Source organism: Suricata suricatta, chromosome 8 (genome assembly GCF_006229205.1).
Source record: "Suricata suricatta isolate VVHF042 chromosome 8, meerkat_22Aug2017_6uvM2_HiC, whole genome shotgun sequence".
Taxonomy (NCBI): Eukaryota; Metazoa; Chordata; class Mammalia; order Carnivora; family Herpestidae; genus Suricata; species Suricata suricatta.
This window is the reverse complement of record NC_043707.1, coordinates 136,447,966-136,473,212: the sequence shown is the minus strand read 5'-3', so window position 1 is coordinate 136,473,212 and position 25,247 is coordinate 136,447,966. Positions and strand designations below refer to the sequence as shown.

The 25,247-nt window shown below is 47.4% G+C and overlaps 1 protein-coding gene and 1 long non-coding RNA gene across 3 annotated transcripts in view; one reads left to right on the top strand and one right to left on the bottom strand.

The window, feature by feature from the left end:
- Nucleotides 1-3,787: 3,787 nt before the first annotated feature.
- Nucleotides 3,788-22,619, bottom strand: UTS2 (urotensin 2). Of its 2 annotated transcripts, none has more exons than XM_029949893.1 (5): nt 22,541-22,619; nt 8,828-8,996; nt 6,446-6,553; nt 5,473-5,516; nt 3,788-4,055 (listed from the first exon to the last, which is right to left on the bottom strand). In XM_029949893.1, exons 1-5 carry the CDS (start codon nt 22,577-22,579, stop codon nt 3,942-3,944), a joined length of 474 nt encoding a protein of 157 aa, XP_029805753.1. In that variant the 5' UTR covers nt 22,580-22,619; the 3' UTR covers nt 3,788-3,941. The 2 variants fall into 2 exon arrangements, with proteins under 2 accessions (XP_029805753.1, XP_029805752.1); XM_029949892.1 differs by lacking the exon at nt 3,788-4,055 and adding an exon at nt 4,861-5,187.
- LOC115300243 overlaps nt 18,292-25,247 on the top strand; it is a 9,810-nt gene continuing 2,854 nt past the window's right edge. The window contains exons 1-2 of the long non-coding RNA XR_003912564.1: nt 18,292-18,358; nt 21,776-21,830. This is a non-coding gene — a long non-coding RNA (uncharacterized LOC115300243). The remainder of the gene's footprint in view (nt 18,359-21,775; nt 21,831-25,247) is intronic.

Genomic DNA, 25,247 nt, shown 5'->3' with positions numbered 1-25,247 from the left:
TTCCTGATGACATGACGTCACCCTGCGTGCTCTTGTTCTCTCTCGGAGGGCTGCGTCACCTGCGCCACCTGCGCCAGCAAAGGTTCCCTGGGGGACGCCCAGAGCCCTGTGGCCGAGCTGCCGCAGCGGACAGCCCCGTGAGTGGCCACGGAGGGGCCCTTGCCAGACAGGCAGCCTCCCGCTGTGCCTCTCCAACCCCGGACCCCTGCGTGGCCACGGGGCTCTTGCTGGGTGCCAGGGCTTTCCCTTCTGGGCTCCTTCAGAGGCGTCATTTTTCTGAAGCAGACGTTGTGTATACAGCCTTTTATTCCTGTGTCTCTGGTGTGCTCAAACTGTCAGTCAGCTTCTCATTCTAGTTGGCCGTCTTCCGAGGAGATCGGTGGCCCCTGGGGGGGGGGGGCACAACGACACTTGCCTTCGGTGTCACCCACAACAAATGGTAGTTAGAAGCACGGCTAGAAATAGCCCCGAACCTTAGCCTCGTTTATTTCATTCTGTTGTCGTGACATCAGTCATTTCCTTGCGAGAGGACCGAGGAGGTCCCACCCGCGGGCCGTGTGCTGTTCGGGGTGGTTTCCATAAATTGCGGACTTTCACGCGGCCTTTGCACAGCTTGGTGCCTCCCCCCAAGATTAGGGTGAGACGTGAGCATTTACCAGTGTTAGAAAACATTGCCCCTCGGCACACTGGGAAGAGCTGGTTTTTAGGTTTGGATTCTGAGCTTTACTCTTGCAGACGCCTTTCCTTTTAATTCTCCACCTTCCACCGAGACTGCCATTTTCTACTCCATCCCGATCATTCGGTGATCTCTGAAGCCCTCGTCATCTTGGTCAAGTTGCGTGGCATTTTTGCCCTTGGTGAAAAATCAAATTTAAGAAAAACTAACCATCCTGGATTCTGTCCATCCATGTAGTCATCACGACCTTCTGCAGACTTGGAAGTTTTAATTTGTACAAATCAGAAATGACATGTGGCCATCATGGGCCGCTCTGCTTTGTGCCGCCCGTTTGAAACCTTCCGTTCTCCAATAATGGAAGCGCCTCTTTCTGGATATTTGTTCTACCTGAGTGTGCTGATTTCTTTGCCTTCATACACATTTCATGGTGCGCGTATTATGCCAGACTTCATAGGAAACTGGTGCTTGTTGTAGGCAGATGTGTTTCTAACTTTCATATGTTGACAAGTAGACTAGTTGGCGCATTCAGAGATTGCACCGCGATGCTCGCACTGCTGGCGGGGGAGAGGGGACGCTCCTCAGTGACGCCACGCCCCCCCCCCCGGGGACTGTGCCCACCCTAACTCTTCGTTGCTCCACTTACTAACTTTTTGTATGAATAACTGCAGAATTGGTGAAACACGTGTGTATTACAGGCCTCATTGTTTACATAAAGGTTACCCCCTCAGATAAGAGGTCAAGATCTTTGAAAAACACAAGGCTGTGGGAATGGAGTCATTCTGCAATTAAGTAAAAACTTCATTATAATTTGCAAGGTAAATTTATTCCAAATTGAAATTTTGTTTCAGCTGAGTTTATAATTAATCATGTGAATGTACTTGTTTGTAATGGTTAGTAATATTTCAGTTGGGTATTTTTTTTTTTAAGTAAAAACAAACTGTGTTCATGGCAGAACTGGAGACATCTTTTTGTACTGTGTTAATAAACCTTTGTACTGAACACGTATTTTTTAGCATCATGAAATGTTTATTAAGGTGCTCAGATTCACACCGGCTTTCTCTGCAGCACCAGGTCTGCGTTGTCCTGCGTCCGGGCACCTGCTGCGTTTTTCAAGTTCATTGTCTCACTAAACCCTCACGGCAGCACTGTGCAGGAGCTGTTGGGCCCCGAACATATGTGTATACATTTCATCCTCATTCTAATGCCTAATTCACAAAATTCAGCTATCGGAAATACTCTTCCGGAGTCCAGGGACGGACCCATGCCTCACACAGTGTGACTGGCAGCCACAGAATCTCAGAATTTTTTTTTTATAGTTTATGGTCAAGTTGGTTTCCATATAACACAAGGGCCCTCCTCCATGCCCATCACCCCCCTTCTCCTCTCCCCCTCCCCCTTCAGCCCTCAGTTTGTTCTCAGTATTCAAGACTCTGTCATGATTCGCCTCCCTCCTTCTCCCTCTTTCCCCCCTCCCCCTCCCCATGGCCCTCTGTTAGGTTTCTCCTGTTAGACCATTAAGTGACAGCATATGGTGTCTGTCCTTCTCCGCCTGACTTATTTCACTCAGCATGACTCCCTCGAGGTCCGTCCACGTTGCCACGAATGGCCAGATGTCATTCTTTCTCATCGCCATGTAGTCAGAATCTCAGAATTAATATACGAACAAGATCCTGAAGGCCCCGAGACTTTACACTTTTCCGTAGCAGAGCAGTAAGCACACGGGGAGAAGAAACACCTGCGTGTTTGTCGAGTGGCTAACAGGAGCTGCCCGGGAGCCACCTGTGAGGCGAGCCTCGTCCTGGCCTCATGTGCAGACACGGACGCGGGGGTGGAGGGAGTCGGGGCCTGGCCGAGGGCTCGCCCTGTGCGCGTTGGGAGCAGGCCCTGGGACGTTTGCAGGACGTGCCGGATAGCCCTGAAACAGGGAACGGGGTCCAGAATTACCCTTCACTGGAACCACGCGGAAGCTCCTTCTGGTCTCCCAGATGTAAAATGGCTTCTTGGCGCACAGTCCTGAGTTAGAGAACCCGTTAGTGTCACTCAGCTCAGTCCCAGCAGTGGTGGAGACGACACCGACACCGTATTAACAAGGCTCCTCCTTCCCTGGGGGCTTGTCCTTGAGGTTGTCCTAAATCTGGAAGGGACGCTTTATGACACCTGTGTCCTTCGGTGCTTGTTGACAAGGTCAGGACGATTCTGTGCGGCTGTTCGGTGTGGCTCTGACGCTTCGTCCCCACTGAACAGCCACCTGCCCCACAGGGACTTTCCCGGGCCTGCTTCCCACTGGGAGCGCCCGCTGCGGATTCTGCCCGTGTTCAAGCTCCACCGGTATAGATGCGATCACGGGTGTAGGTCGGTGTGTGTGCACAGACGTTAGTGGGTTTTAAAAATTAACAAATAGGGCTCTTCCTTCCGTTCGCAGCCTAAACCTGCCTCAGCTCCTTCCCCGTATAGGAGGCCATCCTAGAGGCGGCGAGCTCTCGGGAACCGAGCCTGCGTCCCTGGGCAGGGATGAAGCTCGGGGACAGGGATCTGAGCACGTGAACCTACCCCCTCCGAAACAGGAGAATTCGGACCGCCCCCAGCCCGCATCTACACATCCTCCACTGCAGAGACCTTTCCACTCCAAGATGCTGATTTTTCTGAGTGATGACACCGTATGTCGTCATTTTTAAGGGCTGAGGGGACATGCGGACAAAGTAATGTTTAAGGGAGTGGTGGTTTATTTCAACTAAATTGCATTGTTGTGACTTTTCTTCTTAGTGTTTGCTTCTGTTCATTTTACTCACTTTTACATTTTCAGAGAGTTCTTTAAATATAAGTTGACAAAGGGGTGCTGGGGTGGCTTAGTCGGTTACGTGTCCCACTCTTGATTTCGGATCCGGTTATGATCTCACACTTTGTGGGGTGGAGCCCCATGTCGGGCTCTGGGCTGACAGCCTGCTCTTGGGATTCTCTCTCTCTCTCTCTCCCTCTTTCTCTGCCCCTCCCCTGCTCATGCACACTCTCTATCAAAAATGAATAAATATTCTTTTACAAAAGAGAAATTGATGGAAAGAAAAACTATAAATTTTCAGGACCCATTTATAAGTAAAATGACCACTCATGATATTTGCAAAACATAGAGGATTTATTTTTCCAAATAATAATGAACAGGGTATAGTTTGCTTAGGTTTTTTTTCTACACTATTTTCAAATCAGGCATTTTATTTTTAACTTTCTAATGCAGTTGCTTTTGAGTTGACTAGTGGAGGTTTGTTTTCCTTCAGACACAGTATTTCCAGAAGCACTCAGAGGGAGAGCTGCGTTTCTTATACTGTTTCCCGATTCTGGCCAAAAGACGACTCAGGAAAACGTTAGGATCTTGTCCAAAGAAAGCCTGAAACGAAAACCATACACAGAAACAAACAAAAAACATAGGTTGTCAGTGAATTAAGACCCTTACAAGAAAAAGGAACTATAGGTAAGACGTAGGACCTTTGAAACTTGTTTACAGTTGTAACTGTCTTAAGAGCCCAGAGTGTGGCTCTGGAAGGGGCCCTGCACCCAGCCCGGGGTCACCGAGTCTACGCGGCCCTCTGCTGGCCACGACCTGGCCTCAGCCCTCCCTGACCTCTCTGTCTAAATATCAGGATTGTGTTCTGTACGGTTACCATCTTGTCTGTCCCCTGAATTTTACCTATTTAAGCGTGGACCCTTAGATTTGTTTTTATTGTAGAATTTCATGAGCAAATCCTACTAATCACCTTTGTGATGTTAGAGTCTTTAACCATAATCCTTCCACTCAGAAGAATATAAGCATCTGAATGATAACTTTTCATTAGTCACATGCAGAAGCCACACCAGCCCCTTCTGGGGGGATTTGTCCCCGTTGGGACCTCGAGTGGTGAACGCTACCTCCAGGATCAAGAGTTTCCAGTGTATTCTTATAAGGATGTTAAGGGGTGCCGCACCCAGTAAATAAATAAATATATGAGTGTCTCTGGTCACAGTGTTTGGGAAAGAGCTTGGTTAAAATTGAGTACGTTTCCCTCAGGATCTTCTGGAGGCTCTGACGTACACGCACCCCGGATCACCGGGACGGAAGGGGCGGGAGCACGATGGCAGTGTAGACTGGCTGGTGGGGCTGGTGCACCCGCAAACCCTTCAGGAAACACCTGGGGTTTGGGGGTGTTGCTGACGCTCAAATGCAGACTCTCAGGATTTGAACTCCTCCCTCCTGTAGTTGCACACCGTTTCTAACCGTTGCGTGCTACTGTCACCGTTGGCCAGCCCCGTCTTTCTGCCGCGTCCCAACGTCCCTGCCGGCTCTCTCCCACCCACAGTCCACCTCCGTGTTCTGACCACGTCATTCTCCCCCTTAGCTGTGACACTGCAGTGACTCCCAGACATGACTGCGTGTGCGAGTCCCCTCGGGTTCTTGTGAAGGTGGAGATTTCGATTTGGTAGGAGAGTCTGCATTTCTCACAAGTTTGCCGGTGGCTGCTGGCCCCTGGACCGTTGTGGAGATGCTGAAAGGGACAGCACAAGGACGACAGACTGGGGAGCAGGGACTCCTGTGTTGTTCAACCCCTTAGACTTGTCACGACAATTTATGCAAAACCAGCACTGGAGAAGTTCTGGTAGACGCCCTCCATACGCATCAAAATTTAGAAAAATCAGTGCTCCGAGGTAACACTGATTGGCTTACTCGAAGGCATGATTTCTACCCAGAAGGCCACCCAGTTCAAGATTGTAGGATCCTCTAAAGTCACGGTGTGACGCGCCCCACCCAGCTCCCAAACAGGGCCCCTTACCTGTCTCATACTTCCTCGAGGGTTAGCAAGGCCGGTGCCGAGACCTGGAAAACAGTATTTGAAAACCATTCATCACCAGATCTGTGGTTTCCGTTTTATTGGGAAAATGCCTAAGTCACGCCGCGTTCCTGATCTCCCCGTTTTCACTCTACAGCGATAGTTATTAGCGGACTCGAGGCAGCAGCCTTGGCCTTGCCCCCTGGCCGAGCGGACCGAGGGCGCCGGCTCTCCCCAGTACCCACGGCAAACGTTTCACGTCAATGAACTTCTGTTAAACAATGTCTATGAAAGTCTCCATTTTGTTTCCAGAATCTTCTGAGCCTTTGTGTCAATGCTTAGATACAGTTGGAGAAACCAGTAAGAGCTGATATTTTGTTGGGAACTGCGTGTGATTGCAGTGAGCACTTTCCTTGCATTTTCTCACTGACTTCACAAGAGCCCCATGAGGTGGACATTTGTTTGAATCCTGTTTACTGATGAAGAAACTGAGGTGCCAGAAGATTAAGTAATTTGCATAAGATTTTAACAAGTGGGAGCTCAGGATTTAAAATTGCACTTACTGGGCCCCGTGCCAGGCTCTGCTTGGGACCCTCTTTTCCTCCCCCTCGCTCTGTCCCTCCCCTCCTCTCTCTCTCAAAAAATATTTTTTAAAGATAAATAAAATAGCATCTATTGGAAACTGGGATAACACCCTTATTCCCCTCCAAAATAAGTGTGTGCAGGGAAAAAAAGATCTCTATGCTGAGGTACCAAAGACAGAATGATGCTTGCAAGGAGTTGGTGAGAAGGAGAAACCACCAGATTGCAGAGAAGACTTTACACCATAGGGGAAAGTGTTGGGCAATTTATTAGCGTGTTTTCTAGGTTATCTTCCTCTTCCAAAACAGGCTTTTACTTCACATAGTGGATGCGAACAGAGAGTGATTCAGTAGCAATAAAATCAGACAGCCTGTACCTGCAAGAGTTATCTCACCTGCTTTCCTGAGACTGTCACCTCGCTCTGCCACTAACGTCGCCAGCATTTGCAGGAGGGACACTCTTTCCAGGTCACCCGGGGTTGATCTTGCGTCTCCATCAGGTGCTACACAGAGTGATAACCGAGGTTAGTAGCTGGGTTCATCCTTCGTTCTGTTCTGTTCCCTATTGTCTTTTGGAGGCTCGGAGACAGAGAGAGAACAGTAGAAATTCTCCAAATGCTAAGTTCATGATTTGTCAGCGGTATTTTTATAGAGAGGTGGAAATGCTGTGGTCCGATTCGCAAGCCGGCAGATCTAATTCTGTCCTCTGCCTTGTGTGACTCTGCCAAGCCCCTTGGCTGCTTGAACAGGAGAGTAGAGCTGAGCCACAGGGCCAGTTAAAGACCACTTCCCCAGGGGCGCCTGGGGGCCCAGTGGGGTGGGCATCCGACTTGGGCTCAGATCATGATCTTGCAGTTCATGGGTTTGAGCCCCGTGTCGGGCTCTGTGCTGACAGCTCGGAGCCTGGAGCCTGCTTCGAACTCTGTGTGTGTGTCTCTCTCTCTGCCCCTCCCCTGCTTATGCTCTGTCTCTCTATCTTAAAAATAAATATTAAGAAAATTTTTTTTATTTTGAAGATTTTGTTTAAAAAAAGCTTCCACTTGAAAGTAGTTCTTTTTTGTTCCTGTTCATTACCGCAATTATTATTGAATTATTATTATTATTGAATATAATAGCAATAGAAAAGTTAGCCTTAAAATACTCTGTAAAGATTTTGATAGTAATAACGTCTTTAATGTGAAATTCGGCCAGCTTGTATGGTAAGTGTGCACAAGATGTGTAGGAACGTGCGTGCACAGCGTGTGGACGTGCGTGAAGGTGGGAGGTGTGCCCAGCGGGCACTTGGCGCCCCAATGGCTCTTTGGGCCACCGGCCGCAGGCTGCGGTCAGAGGCTCCGGGAGTCCTGGGGACACCCGCGTGCCGGCTGCTTCCGGAGGCTCAGCTCCAACCTGGACCGGAAGACAACGCACTGAAGCCGTTACGAAGGCATCTGAGCGCACTCACAGCATTTCTGAGGAATTTACATGAAAACCTATAAAATGTGGCCACATGTAAGCGTGTGTGTGATGAAGGCTCATTTATGACAAAACAACTACATTAGAAAAGTTCAGGCAGGAACTTGAAGGCAGGCTGCCACCTGCTTAGAATTTGAACGAGATGCTACACTGATCTACATCTTAAAACATGATGACAATATGTACACGTTTGAAGGGGACAGAAATACCTGAATAGTCAGTCTTGATTTCATCTTGTGTTACTTTCCACTGTTCTTTTTAAATAGCAGAGACTCCCTAAGGTCAATGCCTGTTTGTTTATTTTTGTTTGTTTTTTTAAGAGAGAACAGGAGCAGGGCAGAGGGGCAGAAGGAGAGAGAATCTTGAAGCAGGCTCCACGCTCAACACAGAGCCCGTCCCCGCGACCCTGAGATCAGGACTTGAGCCTAAATCAGAGCCAGACACTTAACCAACTAGGCCACCCAGGCGCCCCCAGTGCCTGTTGTGACCATTCATGTGACGGACAGGAGGTCAGGGGCTGAGCAGCCTCGTGGACATGGCTGGCTGGCCGGCAGGGCTTGCTGCTCAGCAAAAAGCCTCTTGGGAGAAACTTTAGAGACCAGAAACTATAAAATCCATGGTTCGGAAGAGGCTTTTTTCTTTACTTAAAGAAGTCTAAAAGTGCCCCAAATTAAAGACAAGATAAAACCCTGTTAAAGTCTTCATGGAAACTAATAACAAAGCACCAGCCTTTTCATTTCTTACATTAAGAGGAAAGAGCAAAATAAGTATCTGCTTGACTGATTTTTTTTTAAATTCAACTTGAGCTGAATGAAACAGAAATCAAAAGGACAAGATAGTTGTACCTGAAACAATGTCATCCCCAGCTCCAGACCGTCATTTTTGTACTTTTTAATATTTTTGCTTCATATAACACATGTCAGGTGATTACTTTTTAACTTCATATCAAATAGTTCTAATGTTCAGTTGGAATAACCAAATTCTACATCCAACCGGTTCATTGAAGATAGAAACTAAAAGTAATGATGTTTTAAATGTAGTACAGTTTTTAAAATTGGGGGAAAAAAATCAACCCAAACAACATTTTTGGTTCCAGGAGTGACATGAAATAAGCAAAGCTACCCTTTCTGCTCCTACGTTTTAGAAAGAAAACTGAAAGTCTGCAGTAGGCTGTAAGGACCCTCCAGTAGTCTATCCATAGCTAAGACCTAATTTAACAAGACTCTGTCAAGAAAGAATTCTCATCCTTACCTCCAGCTTTGGCATTTAAGACCCTCGAAGAGTCCTTCAAGACTAACCTAAAGGGAACAAGTCCATCTCACCTGAGAACTTCAGAGCGTCTTCTCCGGAGTCAGGGACGGGCAGAGCGAAGAGAGGCTGTAGGCATCCTATGAGGAGCAGGCAACAAGAGACCAGCTTATGCATGCTTGCCGACAGCCAGGTCCTCCTTCTTGGCTTCTGCTGCTCAGAACTTTCAACTTGCTCCTCATTCTGTGATCAGCGATTATATATATGATCCTATGACTCATATCACCCCCTCCAAAAAATTAAATTTATTGGCTATGGAGGCTAAAAGGCAATCACTTTGCATTGATGTAATTTTTCAAGGTTAACAACTCAGAGACAATAAATCTACTGTCATTGCCTAGTGTACAAAGTAGTATTATATAAAGACAGAAGTTAGGTTTATAAATCTGGCCAAAAGAGTAAATTCAAGAAAGGGATGCACCTGAGCTGAAGTCGCCAAGGCGAGGACATGAGTCTCAGCAGGTGTGATGGAGGGCGTGACGTGGAATATGTTGGTTTCCCTTCTTATAATCTTTCAAGAGTGATAGATGATGGAGTGTCCTGTTGTGTTGGGGGCTGCCACGCCCAACGAATGACGATGTCCAGATTAAAACTTAAAATCGGAGGCGCCTGGGGACTCAGTCGGTTAAGTGTCCGACTTCAGCTCGGGTCATGATCTCATGATCTGTGGGTTCAAGCCCCGCATCGGGCTCTATGCTGACAGCTCAGAGCCTGGAACCTGCTTCAGATTCTGTGTCTCCCTCTCTCTCTGACCCTCCCCTGCTCACACTGTCTCTCTCTGTCTCTCAAAAATAAATAAAGATTTTTTTTTTTAATCTTAAAATCAATTCTTTAGTGAAGGCAAGTTAAAATGCGCAGCGAACATTCAGGCCCAAAGCCTCACACAACAATATGATCCATCAAGGAGGGAAGGAGCACAAGCCTGAACCCCTCGCTGACCAATAATTCCCGCATCTGACTCTGTTTCGCTCCCACTCCCCGCCAGCATCCACGCACACAGCACAGGGCGGCCCCTGACACACAAGTGTGATCATGTCGTCAGGTCCTTGCTCGAAACCCTCTATGAACCTGAAATAAAAGTTAAAACTACAGAATGACTAGAAGAAAAAACCCACTAACAACCACTCCCCCATCCCCCGCCCACAACCTTGGGGTAGCAGACATTCCTTAGCGGAGACACCAGCCCCATAGGCAAGAAATGGATAGATGCATCAGAAACATCTGCTCTTTGCGAGATGCTGGTATGAAACCACCAACCACTGCTGCGAGGAAATAGTCACCAAACAGGGGCCTGATGAAAGACTTCTCTGCAGATACAAAATATATATAAAGAACCGCAACTCAAGCCAACAACTCACGTAAAGGAACGAACACGTACCCCACAAGAGAAGGCATCCGAGTAGCTAATAAGGACTCGAGGAAATACGCAGCATCGATTCCATCAGAGAAATTGAAGGTCACAGTGAGGGGCTAGCCCCCACCCACCCCCGTGGCTGCATCCAAAATGCCCCACAATCCCAGGAGGTGTCGAAGGTGCAGAGCACGTGAGAGCAGATAAAACACAACCGGCGGGCTTGGGAGGTTCAGTGGGTCAAGCACCCAGCTCTTGATCTGGGCTCAGGTTGTGATCTCCCAGCTTGTCTGGCTTGAGCCCCGCACTGGGGTGCGGAACCCGCTTGGGATTATTTGTCTCTCTCTCTCTCTCTGTTCCTTCCCCGCTTGCGCTCTCTCTCTCTTTCAAAATAACAAACTTTAAAAATAAAAACCAGCACAACCTCCCTGGAATACAGTTTGTAACGTTCTTGTAAAGTTAAACACACATGAAACCGCACAATCCAGACAGCCCGTTGTGGGTCTGCATCTGCTCGCACGCAGTGAAGACATGTACCCAAGAACGCTTGCAGGCAGGCGCTCAGAGCAGCTCTGGTCCCGGCAGCGGAAACCTGCAAACAACACGATGTCCTTCCGCAGACGCACCGACACGTCTCCGTGCTGAATCACGGGGGGGAATTCTGCTTAACACAGAGGAGCTGCTGATAAACACGACCTGATGAATCACAAGAATTTTATGCTGAGTGAAATAAGCCAGGCCCAGGAGAGCACATGGGGCATGAGTCCCCATAAATGACGTTCTAGAACTTGCAGTGCACTTCAGTGGGAGGTGGAGGGTGAGGTGTGGAGACTAGGGAACCCACCGAGGTGATGAAAACATTCTGTGTCTTGACCAAGGCAACAGTTTCGTGGTTATATATACATCAGCCGAAACTCAGTCGGGCCGCACACTTGACACAGGTGCATCTGCTTGTGTGTAAATGATACCTGCACAAGGGTGACGGTGTTTGACATCTCCCTCGGCTCCAGTTTCTTGTTTCACTTCTTCCAATACCCCTGGCCCCTTACAGTGAAACTCTACTGCTTCCTAAACGCATTCCTGCCGCAGGACCTTTGCAATGGCTGCTCCTGACCTGAAATGTTTTTTGTTAAGACCATGTGCCTGGCTCCATCCCTCACCTCCTTCATGCGTTTGCTAGAACACCACCTCCTACAAGAGGCCCTCCCTGACCCTGCTGCTTAAAAATTGCAACAGAGCTGCCCCCCGGCATTACGCGTCTCCTGCCTTGTCCTGTCTGTCCCATTGCACTAAGCGTCTGCCAGCACGGTAACATACGTTAGGCTGTTGTTTGTACATAGTAGGTGCGCAGTAAATACCTGTGGAATCAGTGAGTGGAGCACCTACCAAAGTGTCAGGCCTTGTTTCACGGAAAGAACAGTGAACAAAGTAAGTTTCTACTCTTGTGAATTCTCTGACTGGAGGCAACAGACAACGAAATGAATACTTGCCACAAGTTTTTGTCGCTCTGATGAGGAATCAAGCATAGTGGGGAGACGGTGCGGTGAGGCAGGCGGTCGGGGAAGGCGTTAGTTCAGACAGGACAGGCGGGCCGCCTCAGGGAAGGGGACATGTGAGCAGGGACCCAGGGGGCGTGAGGGAGCCGTACACTCGGAGGAGCCCCTGGGGGAAAGGGAGGGCCGTCCAGGAAGCGGGTGTGGCCCTAACAGAAGGGTCCCAGCACTGGCGGGGGTGGGGGGCATACCGCTGATGGGCAAGAACTATCCAGCACAGACCCCTGGGATGGGCAGGGTCTTTCATGCCTCACCAGACACAGAGACAGTGTCGGGGCAAGTTCGCGCACTCAGGTCTGGTCGCCTTACTGCAGATTCATCTACGCATTCAGCAGACTTCCTGGCCCCTATGAGGTGCTGTGCTGCCAGGTGAGGGACACAGCCGTGGCCCAAGGTGGCAGAAAGTGGCTCTCAAGAACCTGATGGCTGGAGTGCCCGGGGGGTTCAGTCGGTTAAGCATCTGACTTCAGCTCAGGTCATGAGCTCATAGTCCGTGAGTTCGAGCCCCCCGTCGAGTTCCGTGCTGACAGCTCAGAACCTGGAGCCTGCTTCAGATTCTGTGTCTCCCTTGTTCTCTGCCCCTCCCCACCTCAAAAATAAACCTTAAAAAATGTTTTTAATAAATAAAAAGAATCTGATGGCTGGGCTGGTGCCTACGGGAACCACTGAGATCCAGCTTAAGAAAACAAGTGTATCATAACGACACAGGATAGCTTCTAGAATACGAGGGGCTGTGCAGTGAGTCACAGAGCCAGAGTCCCACCGGGACCTAGAGGGACACGAATTCCTGCTCCTTTGACCTCCGACCTCTCCTTTTAGTGACTTGACTCACACTTAGTCCCTTCCTCCCTATTTCTCTCTCTCTCCCTTTCTCTCTCTGGTTCTACACTTTCTTGCCTTGACATCTTTCTGTCTGTTGTACCTACTTCTTTCTCTTTGCACAACTGGCTTTCTTTTCTTTTCCACGTGTATTTGACCAAACATCCACCCCGCTACCCAAAACTTGCCTTTCTTCTGCCTAAGAAGATCAGCTCAGGGGCACCTGGGTGGCTCACTTGGTTGAGTGTCCGACTTCAGGTCATGATCTCACAGTTGATGAGTTCAAACCCCATGCTGAGCTCACTGCTGTCATCAAAGAGCCCATTTGGGATCCTCGGTCCCCCTCTCTTTGCCCCTCCCCCACCTACACTCTCAAAAATAAACATTTAAAAAAAATCAGCTCAGACACATTATCTTTACATCCAATTTGCAAATTCCTAGGAGAGAGGGTTCAGCAGGGCTTTGGCTGCACATCCCTGCGGCGGGTGCCCAGGGCAGCTGTTGCACAAGAGAGGACCGTGGTCCCAAAGGACATCCCACTGGAATACAATATGGCAGGAGCCAAAACATACCTACACCTGGTGAGCTTGCTTTCTGAAGTCTACCCTACAGAAATAACAACAAGAGTCAAACATTACCTGAAGTCACCATCTACGTCCTTGTCTATGGAGGCAAAGGCATTAAATCAAAAGGTTGCAGACTGAACAGCTTCACGGAAACGGCATACAGAGCATGGAAATGAGCAAGGCTGGCCTAGCAAATGACAGTAGGGAGTGGTGGGGACTGTAGCAAAGCAGAGCGCTTATGCTCCTTCTCAAGGTGGACTTCCGCTGCTAGTGGCCAAATCGCAATGTTAGAAATCTGACGGTTTGGCAACTAATTCAAATTTAAAAAACCAAGAATGATTGGTGCGCCTGGGGGCTCAGTCGGTTGAGCATCCGGCTCTTCATCTCGGCTCAGGTCATGATCCCAGGGTGGTGGGTTGAGCCCCACATCGGGCTCTGAGCTAAGTATAGACTCTGCTTAAGATTCTCTCTCCTTCTGCCCCTCCCCCACACTCGCTCTCTCATTCTCTCTTTAAAATAAAAAATAATTAAAAAATAAAAAATAAAATAAAAAACAAGAATGACAAAATGTTCACCATAAGACCACTCCGTTTGTCAAATAGTCCACACCCACAGTAACCCGTGATTCAACGTGTAGGCACCAGGTTCTGGCCTAAATGCCCAAACTAAGTATGTAAGTTAGAAGATCATAGAGCGTAGCAACACATAATTTTAGTACTCATTCAAATAATAACTAAAAGATTACAGAAGCTTGGAAAACAGGATAATGTTAAAGAATTAGGATACAAGGTAATTGACACTATGTAAAAAAAAAAGGGGGGGGGGGAGTATGTGGACAAGAACCGGAATGTAATATTGCAAAATTGGAAATACTGTTAGGGTGAAAGTTTGTTTTTGAGTGCTATTTTATTTTTTAAAAATTTAACGTTTATTCAGTTTTTAGAGATAGAGCATGAACAGGGGAGGGGCAGAGAGAGAGAGGGAGACACAGAATCCAAAGCAGGCTCCAGGTTCTGGGTTGTCAGCACAGAGCCCGACACGGTGCTTGAACTCACAAACCACAAGTTCGTGACCTGAGCCAAAGTCAGATGCTTAACCGACAGAGCCACCCAGGTGCCCTTATTTTATTATATGTCACATACTCTGTATTACATATACGTATCACATGTGTGTGGGAAGCACCCATGAAAGCAGGTCCTGCTGTGAGGTCCGGAAGCAGGCAGGCTGAGGTTAGGTGACGTTGGTGCCCCTTGAGGACACTTCTGAGAGGCGGGGTGAGCTTTGGATGCCTCTTCTCTGTGGAAGAGTCTGTCTGCCAAGCTTTGTCATCCTCTGGTGACTCAGGGGTACTTCTGACATTATTCGTGATGATTTTACAGCCTGGCCTAATTAAGTTACTACTAAAGGCTTAAGCTTAAAAGAAAATTAGCTTCTTTCCTTCAACGGACCCTCAATGACAGTGTCACCTTGTCCCAGAAATGTATGACACATCATTCAATCCCCACGGTCCTTGCATTGAGCAAAGCAGGTTCATGCTTATGGCAGAATAGGTACAAATGAATGATGACCAGCTTCCTAAGAGGTGAGGGTTCCTAAGAGGTGAGAGAAAGAGGGTGAGCATGAGCGGGGGAGGGGCAGAGAGAGAGGATCCCAAGCAGGCTCCACACTGCCAGCGCAGAGCCCAGTGTGGGGCTCGATCTCATGAACCGTAAGATCATGACCTGAGCCCAAATCAAGAGGCTCCACTGACTGAGCCCCCAGGCGGCCCTGCAGCTGTTTGGAAAGACAAACCACTAGGATTTTCTGGTGAATTGCCTAGAGAGAAGGCAATGGAGAATGACCCCAGCGTTCCTGACCTGAGAACCTGGAAGGGACCCATCACCTGGAAGAAAATGTGGGCAGCCATGGATTGCAGGGGGGCTGTCGGGAGCGGGGTGGACATGTTGGCTTGGGTGCCGGTCAGACCCCCCCAGGCAACGGTGAGGAAGGAACCGAAGGGACTCGAGACCCAGGAGGCAGACCCGGGCTGCGGACAAAACCTGGAGCCTGCAGATGGTGTATCAAGACACGGGGCCGCGTGAGTCCCCAAGGCCGTGAGGGTGGACAGGGAAGGAGAGCAGAGGAGGTGAGGGCCCAGGAGACCCACGGCGTCTTCGGCGAGAGCAGTTTTGGTGGCATCGAGGGCAGAGTGAGCTCAAGGAAGAACGGGGGAAAGCCTACGAGGCCGGGCACGTCCTCTGTCGGCAGGATAATAAGGATGACGTCAAAGCGGGTGTCCCAGGCTCGGTGCGCTGTGGGCACAGGTGCCCGCGTGTCCAGGAGGGAGGGACGGAGCTACGGCAACATCCCTGCTTTTCAGAGCCCGGGAGGGAGGCTGCGCGAAGTCCAGAACCTGGCCAAGTCCCTGCACTTGGGAGCGCTGGGCCCGCTGCAGGGACGCATGCCCGGTGGGCTGTGATTTCCCCGTCCTGGACGCCCTTCCCGTGACTGGGCACCCTTGGGAGGCGGGGGCTCTGCGACCAGCCGCGAGTGCTCAGGGCCCTTCCATGCCAGGGGTGCCTGAGAGGAGCCACTTTGTGGAACTGGCCGAGTATGGCCCTGCCCATCCCGCCCTGGAAGGGAGCTGACCCCCAGGAAATGACAATGTGCCTAGTGATAACAGCCCTACTCCATGTGCCTGGATTTTTACAAAATGCTTTTAAAAAGAGGCCTATCCATTGGCCTTGAAAATGTTGCATTTCAGTGGGAGCCTGTGGGCAGCCACAGACGGGCCAGATCTTCCGCGCCAGGCATTATTTTTCCAGCAGAGACGTCCATCCCCACCCCTGTGACCCAGCAGGCACTTCACAAAGAAGGATGAGCTGCCAAAGCAATGACACTCCAGGTCTGGACCTCATGCACCCGGGGATGCGTCACGCACCGTGAATGGCGGCGGGGGAGGGGGCACACCGGGTAAGTAGCCACTCTCTTTATTGATCTGATTCATCCAATTACAAGGGAGCCTCGTCTAGGCAAGGTTCAAAGGATGACTCAAATGTCACCTGAATGATGCCCAGAAGGCTTCGGCCAGGACTTTCCATCTTCCTGATGTCACCGGAGACTTTCAGTTACAGAGAATATTAATTGTGATGGAGGGTCGGGCACGGAGTTAAACGGAAATGAAAAGTCCCAACATGGCTGTGCCACCGCGATGAGTCAACCGGGAGAAGGGACGCTGAGCCAGGCGGAGCCAGCTGGGTGCCTTTATTGTGATTATTATTTCTGTGCCTCGTCCTAAACTCGTATGTGATGGAAGCTAGCCCGTATCCTGGAGACTTCTTTTCCAATCCAGATCTAATCATCAAAACTCAATTCTACACAGTGCGTCAGAGTCCCTGACTCACAGAGGGACTTGATATTTCAGGTGAGAAGACCCGCTTGTCCCCGAGACGGTCACTAAGCTTTGATTTCCACTGTTCCCCCATATTTCTTGCAGGCCCTTTCCGAGATCAGAAGTCCACTCGCCTGAATCTTCCAGTGTAGAGATGGAGAGGGTCCCTCAAGTTTCTAAACATGTAGAATATCAAACTATTGTTTCTCTTTAAATCATTTCCTTTTTATTACTTCTTGTTCATAATGTCTTCTGGCCAAAACCAAACAGACACAAAACAAGGACACACCCGTAGCCAAACAAAGTTGGGTTTTTTGATGCATTTCATACAACCATGCATCGTGGGGAACTCCGCTGCGTCTCGGTAAGGAGGTCCGGAAAAGGACCTGAAGGGGTTGGGGTGTGTGATTTGGTGGGGTGGGGACTCCAGGAAGCAGGGCGGTGCTCCGGCTTGGCTGCTGTCAGGACGCAGAGGGGATTCCGTGCCTGGATCCACATGAGGCTAAAGTCGTGCCTGGAAGAGAAGGCGCTGTCTCGGGTCCACCAGGATAGAGGACGTCAGATCATTTTTGTGGTTCGAATGAGCTCCTGGTTTTGTCTGAGCATACCTGATTACCAGCGCTGTTGGTTTTGTCTTGGTCCAGCACCAACACAGGGTGACCTTGTCTGATGGCCCCGTGAAATCCGTGCTCCACGGGACCAGCTGCGAGGGCAGGTCACCCCCACCTGCCAGGGGCTGCCTCCTCTCCCCGTTCATCCACAGGCTTCCTTCTCTAACACATAATCCAGTGTGCTTTCTCTGCGACAGGCGCTCAGTGATTCACAAGCCCACATTCATTTAATCAGATGCTGCCCTGGAACCCCCCTCACCTCCGGGCCCCGTCACCCTCGCCCCGGCTTCTGTCCGCAGCCTCTCACAGGCGTGGGTTTATGTGGTGTCTGCGCCCTCGGTGAGAGCAGGGCCTTCCGTTTTGTTGGCTGCGGCATTCTCACTGCCTGGACCCTAGTAGGTGCTCAGAAAATAGTTGTTGATGATGCTGACCTTTAATTAAAGAATATGTTGTCTGTATGATACATACATGCCTGGACAAATCACACCTGGTCTCTTCTAATAGAATTTTCTGAAGTCCTGATTCCCAGGGCCACTGTTCTAAAAGACAGTTAGTGGTACTCCCACCCACACACCCCCATTAACCATCCATCCATCCATCCATCCATCCATCCATCCATCCATCCATGCATCCACTTGCCCATCTATCCACTTGCTCATCCATCTACCTGTCCACCCATCCACCCATCCATCCACCCATCTACCTACACTACAGCTTTTGTTGGTTTGTACATAACTCATTCGGAAAGGGAACATCTTTGGAAAGTTTTGCCCAAACAAGTTTTCCTTCTTGTTTTTCCTTCCCGTGTGTTTACTGGCCTGCTTTGTCAGGTGCTTTGCTGACTAGACACCTGGGCTGGGCCCGTGGGTCTGGGAGGCAAGACTGGCGGTCTGAGCGCGAGGTCTCCCCGCCCTGGAGTGCAGGAGACAGCCCGGCACAGGGTGACCAGGGGTGGGGGGCTGTAGGGAGGGGAAGAGGACTTGGGATCCGCCCAGGGGCCTCCCCTGCCGCTCCAGCCACCGCAGCCTCGACTACTGGAGGGGGCGGGGTCTGGGCGTGGCGAGGGGCGTGGCGAGACGGGTAGGCTACACTTACAGGGAGTGACGGGGCGGAGCTGGGGCTGGGCAGAGCCCGGCCGGGGGTGACGTGACTGGCGTGGCGCAGCGAGAGGGCACAGATGGAAGGGGCGTGGCCAATGCTGGGATGAGGGGCGGGGCTAGACGGCCTGTAGTTAAGACTGGGCGTGGCCTCCGAGGATATCGCGGGTGGCGTCAGGTGAGTAGGTGCAAGTCAGGAGGGACGTGGTCTGAAGGGACAAAAGGGGGCTTGTCCCCGGAGGTGGGAGGGATTCGGAGCCTGAGGCTGAGGGTGGGGACGGAGCCCGAAGCAGGTGGTTTTTGGCACTTGGATTGTTGTACTTGATCCCTATAAGCCTTCCTATAATCAGGCGACCCGGCCTCCAGGGCCCTTCGGGAACCATCTGTCCGCACCTGCTCCGTCCAGGTCTAAGTCTCCGTACGGACCCGCGCGCGACCAGCTCTCCCGGACCACGACTGGGGAAGGGCTGACCCAGACTCCTTCCGGCCCTCGCCGACGCCGCGGGGCCTCAGGGGCTCCCAGGCCTCTGGCCCTTTCCTGCCTTCCGACTGCCTATTCCAACCCATCTCTGCCCAGACTGCGGGAAGAGACGACAACGTGCCCCCAGCGACACGAGGGATTAATATTTCTCTACTGACACCAAGTACCATTTCCAGATAGCCCTCTTCAGCTCAGATAGGGATGCTTAAGATAGTAATCAAGCTAGTGTTAATTTTAAACACATATAAGAGAAATTATTTTTAATGTTAATTCATGGGACGCAAGCCCCTGCTAGATCCGTCAGGGTGTCTCAGATTCACGGCTGCGCACTGCCCCGTCACTTACTGGAATACCCAGCACAAAAGGAATTGGTTTTAAATTTTTTTTAACATTTATTTATTTTTGAAAGACAGAGAGAGACAGCGTGAGCAGGGGAGGGGCAGAGAGAGGGAGACACAGAACCGGAAGCAGGCCCCAGGCTCTGAGCTAGCTGTCAGCACAGAGCCCGATGCAGGGCTCGAACCCTCAAACGGTGAGATCATGACCTGAAGTCGGTCGCTCAACCAACTGAGCCACCTAGGTGCCCCCAAAAGGAATTGGTCTTAATAGGGTTTCCTTGTATCAGATTTTCAACAACTCCACAGTTTTATCATAAACTTTTTAAAGAAATTAAATCAGTATTATTTAGAAAGCAAATTCGGAGGCCCATTTCTGGATTTTATGATAGAAGTTAAGTGTTGTCATAATTGTACTCTATGGCTCATAATCGGAAGTAAATGAAAATGGTTGGATTTAACAGCCAGAATTACAGAGAGACATATTTGCCTTGTCAAGGATTTTTATACTTGATAGTTAGTTGTATGTTTGCACATTATTAACATTTTTGAGTCATCACCTGGGAATAAAAATTATTTTGAGAAATTGCTAAAGAAAAATGTCTGGGTTTGCTTTTTAGTAAAGGGCACTGTTACACTGTATTGTAAGAATACATAACGTACAGAACGTTCCCTCTTACAAAATGCTGAAAATATGTGTTCTTAATGTTCTGTACCATTCGATGGGCTTGCATCGTCACACACAGTTGGCCACAGCTGCAAGCCAATTAATGGTCATCCCTGTTGGGAAGACGTCTATACACAATACTTCCCTGAACAAATGCACATCGATCTAATCTACAGCTTCTGGGAAAAACCCTGACAGTCTAACAATAGTGTGGCAATCAAAGAACGTCACTAAAATATACTTCAATATGATTGCCGTTGCCTGCTGAAGACAGAGTTGTCTGACACTATGGACATCAGTGCTGCACTTGACCTATGTCTTACTCTGTATTTTTATTTCAAGCACAGGGAAGGAATGTAGGGACGTCAGTAGCTCTCTTAGAATTAAAGAAAGACAAGGGGAAGAATCCAAAGATGGGAGCATTCTGGGGAAAGAAATTGATTATGCACGTAACACAAGGAGGACTGATACTGCATTATTGAGCTCTTGTATATTTTTCTACTGAAGAGAAATATCCTCCGACTTAAAAAAAAATTCATTGACAGTTGTTGGCCATGTCATTGTTTTTATAACATGATGCAGCACACGTATGTCCCCTTCTTTATTCTACTTTATCAGCTTAGAACAACAATGACGAGAGCGGATTTCCTCCAGTGTCCTTGGTGTCGAACTCTGCTTGGCCATCCTTCCGTGTTCTGACCTGGACTGGTAGCTCAGGCAGGACTTGGCCAAGGACTGTGGATTTCATTGTTTTGGTTTTTTTTTTTTTTAACATTTTTTATTTTATTTTAAGTTAATCATGTAGGGCAATGTACACTTTTTGCTAAACATTTCTGAGTTTTGACAAGCTGATAATCATATAACCACCACCACAACCAAGATGCAGAATAACTCCATTCATCCCCCCAAAATTCCTCCATGTTGACCCTTTGTGGTCTGCGCCTCCCCCTACCCACATCCTTGACAATGCTCCCTCCATCCCTAAAGTTTTGTCTTTGCATGAATATCATATAAATGGGAGCATCATACAGTGCATCACCTTTTGAGACTGGCTTCTTCCATGTAGCATCATTCATTTGAAATTCACCTGAACCAATATTTCAGTTCTTTTCATTACTCTATATCCCATGTAATGGTGTGTCACAATTTATCTATTCACCGTTTGAAGAGCAGTCTCTGGCACTTATGAGTAACACTGCTATACACACCAGTATACAGGTTCTGTATCACTTTAAAATCTTTTTCATTTGGGAGTAGGATTATGGTTTTTGGTGCTATTAGAAATGGTCCTATCTGTGTAATTCCTTTTTTAAGTGTATTTATTAATTTTGAGAGAGAGAGAGAGTGCAGGAGGGGCAGAAAGAGAGGGAGAGACAGAAAATCCTAAGCAGGCTCCACACGGTCAGCCCAGAGCCCAATGGCAGCTTGATCTCAGGACCTGTGAGCTAAAATCAAGAGTCAAATACCCAACTGATGGAGCCATTCAAGTGCCCCTGTAATTCCTATTTCTAATTGTTCACTGCTAGTACATAAAAATACACTTAATTTTTCTCTACTACCTCATATCTTGTGACCTAGCTAGATTTACTTACTAGTTCTAGGAACTATCTTGTAGATTCCTTCTAAGCACTACTTTAGCTGGAATCCACAAACTTTGATGTGTTCTATATTTTATCATTCAGCTCAAAATATTTTTCTGTTTTTTTCATGACTTCTTTGACTCATAAGTTATTTAGAAGTGTTCTTTCTTATTTTAAAATATTTTGGTATATTCCAGATATTGTAATTGATTATTAGTTTCATTTCATTATGATTAAAAAATGTACTTTGCAAAATATTAGTTATTTCAAGTTTGTTAATGTTTGTTTTACGACCCCCCAAATGGCCTATTTTGATGAATGTCCCATGTACACTTAAAAATATTGTGTGTTCTATTGTTTCAGATGGAATGTTTTCTAAATCTCAATTAGATCAAGTTGATTTATAATGTTTAGGTTTTGTATATTTTGCTGATTTTCTGAACTAAAAATTATTGATTATTGGGAGAAGACTGTTGACATCTCCAGGAATAATTGTGAATTTTCTTTTTAATTCCATCATGATTTGCTCCAGGGATTTTGAAGCTCTTTTATTGAGCATGCACATTCAGGAATAATATATCTTCTTGGTGAGTTAATCTTTTTATTATAATGTCATTTTGGATCCCCTTTTTATCATTTCTTTTTCTGAAATCTACTTTGTCTATATTACTATAGCCCCTCCAGTTTCTTTTGACTAGTATTTTCATAGCATATCTCCTTTTATCATTTTGCTTTTAACCTAAGTTATTACATTTCTTTAAATATAGCATTTTTGGGGTCTTGTGTATTTAATCCAATCTGGCAATCTCTCTTTTAATCAGTGTCTGTAGACCATTTACATTTAGTGTAGCAATTGGTATGGTTGGCTTTTTGCCTCCCCTTTTTTTTTTCCTGTTTTCATTGGGTTTTTGTTTGTTTGTTTCTCTGTTTGCCCTTTCCTACATTCTTTTAGATTATTTTACTGTTTTTCATACTTCATTTAAATTTATCTATTGGTGTGTGTTTTGTCCATTTCTCTTTGTATTATCTTATAGTGGTTGCTCTGGGGATCATAATATACATACCTAAATTTTCACAGTCTACTTAGATTGATGTTTTACCAATTCAAGTAAAATATACACATCTTGTAAGCATGTAAGGCCTTTTATGTTCTCTCTTATATTATAGTTGTCCTATGTATTTCCAGCTATATTCACTGAAAATTCTACCAAACAATGCTCTATTTTTTTTCCTTCAGCAGTATACATATTTTAGAGAAATTAAGTAAATAGTCTGTTATATTTAGCCAGATACATACCATTTCTATTGTTCTTCCTTCATTCCTAAAGGAATTCATGCAGTATCAAGCTTCCCTGTGGCATCCCTTGCCTTCAGCCTGCAGAAACTTATTTTAGTATTTGTTTGTGAGCAGTTGTACTGGCAACAAATCCTCTTAGTCTTCCTTCATCTGAGAATATCTGCACTGACTATAGAATGTTGTTCTGCTGTCTTTTGTCTTCCATAGATTCTGATGAAGAATTCACAGTAATTCAATAGTTCTCTGTACAAGGTATCACTTTTCTCTGGCTGCTGTCAAGACCTTTCCTTTACATTTGGTTTCCACCAGTTTATTATTATTATCTTCGCCTAATGTTCCTTAAGTATACCCTGTTTGGTGGTTCACAGAGCTTCTTGAATCTGTAGATTTATATCTTTCACCAAATTTGTGAAGTTTGGGGTCATTATTTCTTCAAATACTTTTCCATACCAATCTCTTTCTCTTTTCTTTCTGGACTTCCAATGGCACAAATATTAGATGTTTTGATGTTTAATGTTTGATGTTTTTCCAGAGGCTCTGTTAAATTGTTTGTAATTGTCTTTCTCTCTGTTTTTCACATTAAATAATTTCCTTTATCTTCAAGTTTACTGACTTCTTCCTCTGTCATCCACATTCTGTTTTCTTTCAGACATTGTATTTTTCAGTTCTAACGTGTCAGTTTCTGTTATATAGTTTACTTTTTATTTTTTAAGCTTATTCATTTATTCTGAGATAGAGAGAGAGAGAGAGAGAGAGCACAAACAGGGAAGGGGCAGAGAGAGAGAAGAAGAGAGAAAACCAAGCAGGCTCTGCTCTGTCAGCACAGAACCTGATGTAATACTCGAACTCACAGATGGTGAGATCATGACCTGAGCTGAAACCAAGAGTCAGATGATCAACCCGCTGAGCTACCCAGGTGCCCCTGTATAGCTGTTTTATTTTTCTGCTGAGAACTTCTATCTTTCCATTCATTTTAAGGGTTTTACCTTTACCCCATGGAGCATAGTTTATTATACATTATGGCCTTTGTTAAATCCAATATCAGGATCAACTCGGGGTTTGTTCTGTACCTTTCTTTTCTCTTGAGAGTTGTTTACATTTTCCTGGCTTTTCACGCGGAACAGTGTTTGATTTTGATGTTTTTGTTGTGAGACTGAGTCCTGCTGAAACCCTCTGGAGAATGCTGACTTGTTTAGCAGACAGTTAGTTACCTGGCTAGGTTCCTACCACAAGTTCTATTTTGTCTTCTGTGAGTGTGGTTCCAATGTCACTTAAGTTTTTAAAACCTTGCTGTGTTCCTTAGGTTCTGTGTCACGCATGTAGCACTCAGGGCTTAGCCTGGGGGGCAGGCAGCTATTTATGATTTAGTTCAGTTCTCAAAGTCTTTGCTCTGTTGCTCTGAGTCTCTCCTGCACATGCACAGCCCAAGGACCTTTGCCCAATCATACGGAGAATTCAGGGATCCCCTTCACTAGCTCTCTCCTCTATGCAATTCCCTGAACCCTCTCTGACTCCCAGGGTTCCTTTCTCAGTCCTCTGGCCATAAATGTAGACTTCCTCTCTGAGTTATTGCTATGCTCTCTGCCCCCTTGTAGATCTGGTTCTGGGGTCGCTCTCAGGGCAAAGCCTGGAGGGAGAAAAGAGAGAGAGAAAAAACAGGGGTTCTCCCACACTCTCTGATTTGTGCAGATTGCTCTTCCTGGTTCTCTGGCCAAAAAAACCAGAGCTGCACAGTTTTATGGCCCTCGGGTTTTATGCCTATGACCCGCCCTTAGGTCAAAGGCAGGTAAGAAAAGAGGAAAAACAACTAGAAACTTACCACTCCCTCCCTCCATCTGCAAGTTTGATTTCCTTACCAGTCCACCTCCTTGTTTGCTTTTCACATTTCTCAAAGTCACTCTTTGTACTTTGACTTCTTCCCTGCAGAATCGGTCATCTGTTAAGAGGACCCAATAGTCACTGGAGTGGAGCCTCTATCTAAATAATTGTGTTGGGCTGGAAATTGCTCCTTTTCCTCCCCTTTTCTTCATGATGTCTCCATGTCACATTGTGTGCAGATTCTGAAACAATAGCTTTTGCATACAGAACACAAATGAGTAAGCCACACATATACCCCCCTCCTTTGCCCAGTTTGCAGACCAGATTAAGCTTCCTAGGAGGGGTGCTCAAGAAGACACATGCCCTGCACAACAATTCGTTTGTCGTGTGCTTACCTTTACCCCATGGAGCATAGCTGTAATATCTGCATCAAAGCCTCTTGAGAAGGCATCTGTTCTATCGACCTCTGTGAGGTCAATCTCATGTCTGTTGTGCTTCTGCACCTCCTGGTCTTGCTCGCCTACATCTACAGAGCAGCATAACTTAATCCGCGAACATCAAAATGCACTTTAGAGAACAATGTCCAGCTGCATCCGCGTATAATTACATTACAGCGGGGGATCCCTTTCCAGCAAACACAACTCCTGAGTGTACGTGAGGTCTGTGTTAGTCTTCGCGGTGGCTTAGGGCTGGAGGCTCATTCCTGAGTTCTCCCTGTGCGCAGGCCAATCCAGTTAGTTGTTGGGGGAGCCAACGTTTTTAGAGGGTAAAACAGAGTCACTGGTTTGAAAATAAGAAATGTCCAGATATAGCGGAAGGATTCAATGGTTTCCTTCCTGGTCATTGAGCCTGTAAGTTTCCAAGTATGAGTAGGTCTTTTTTTTTTTTT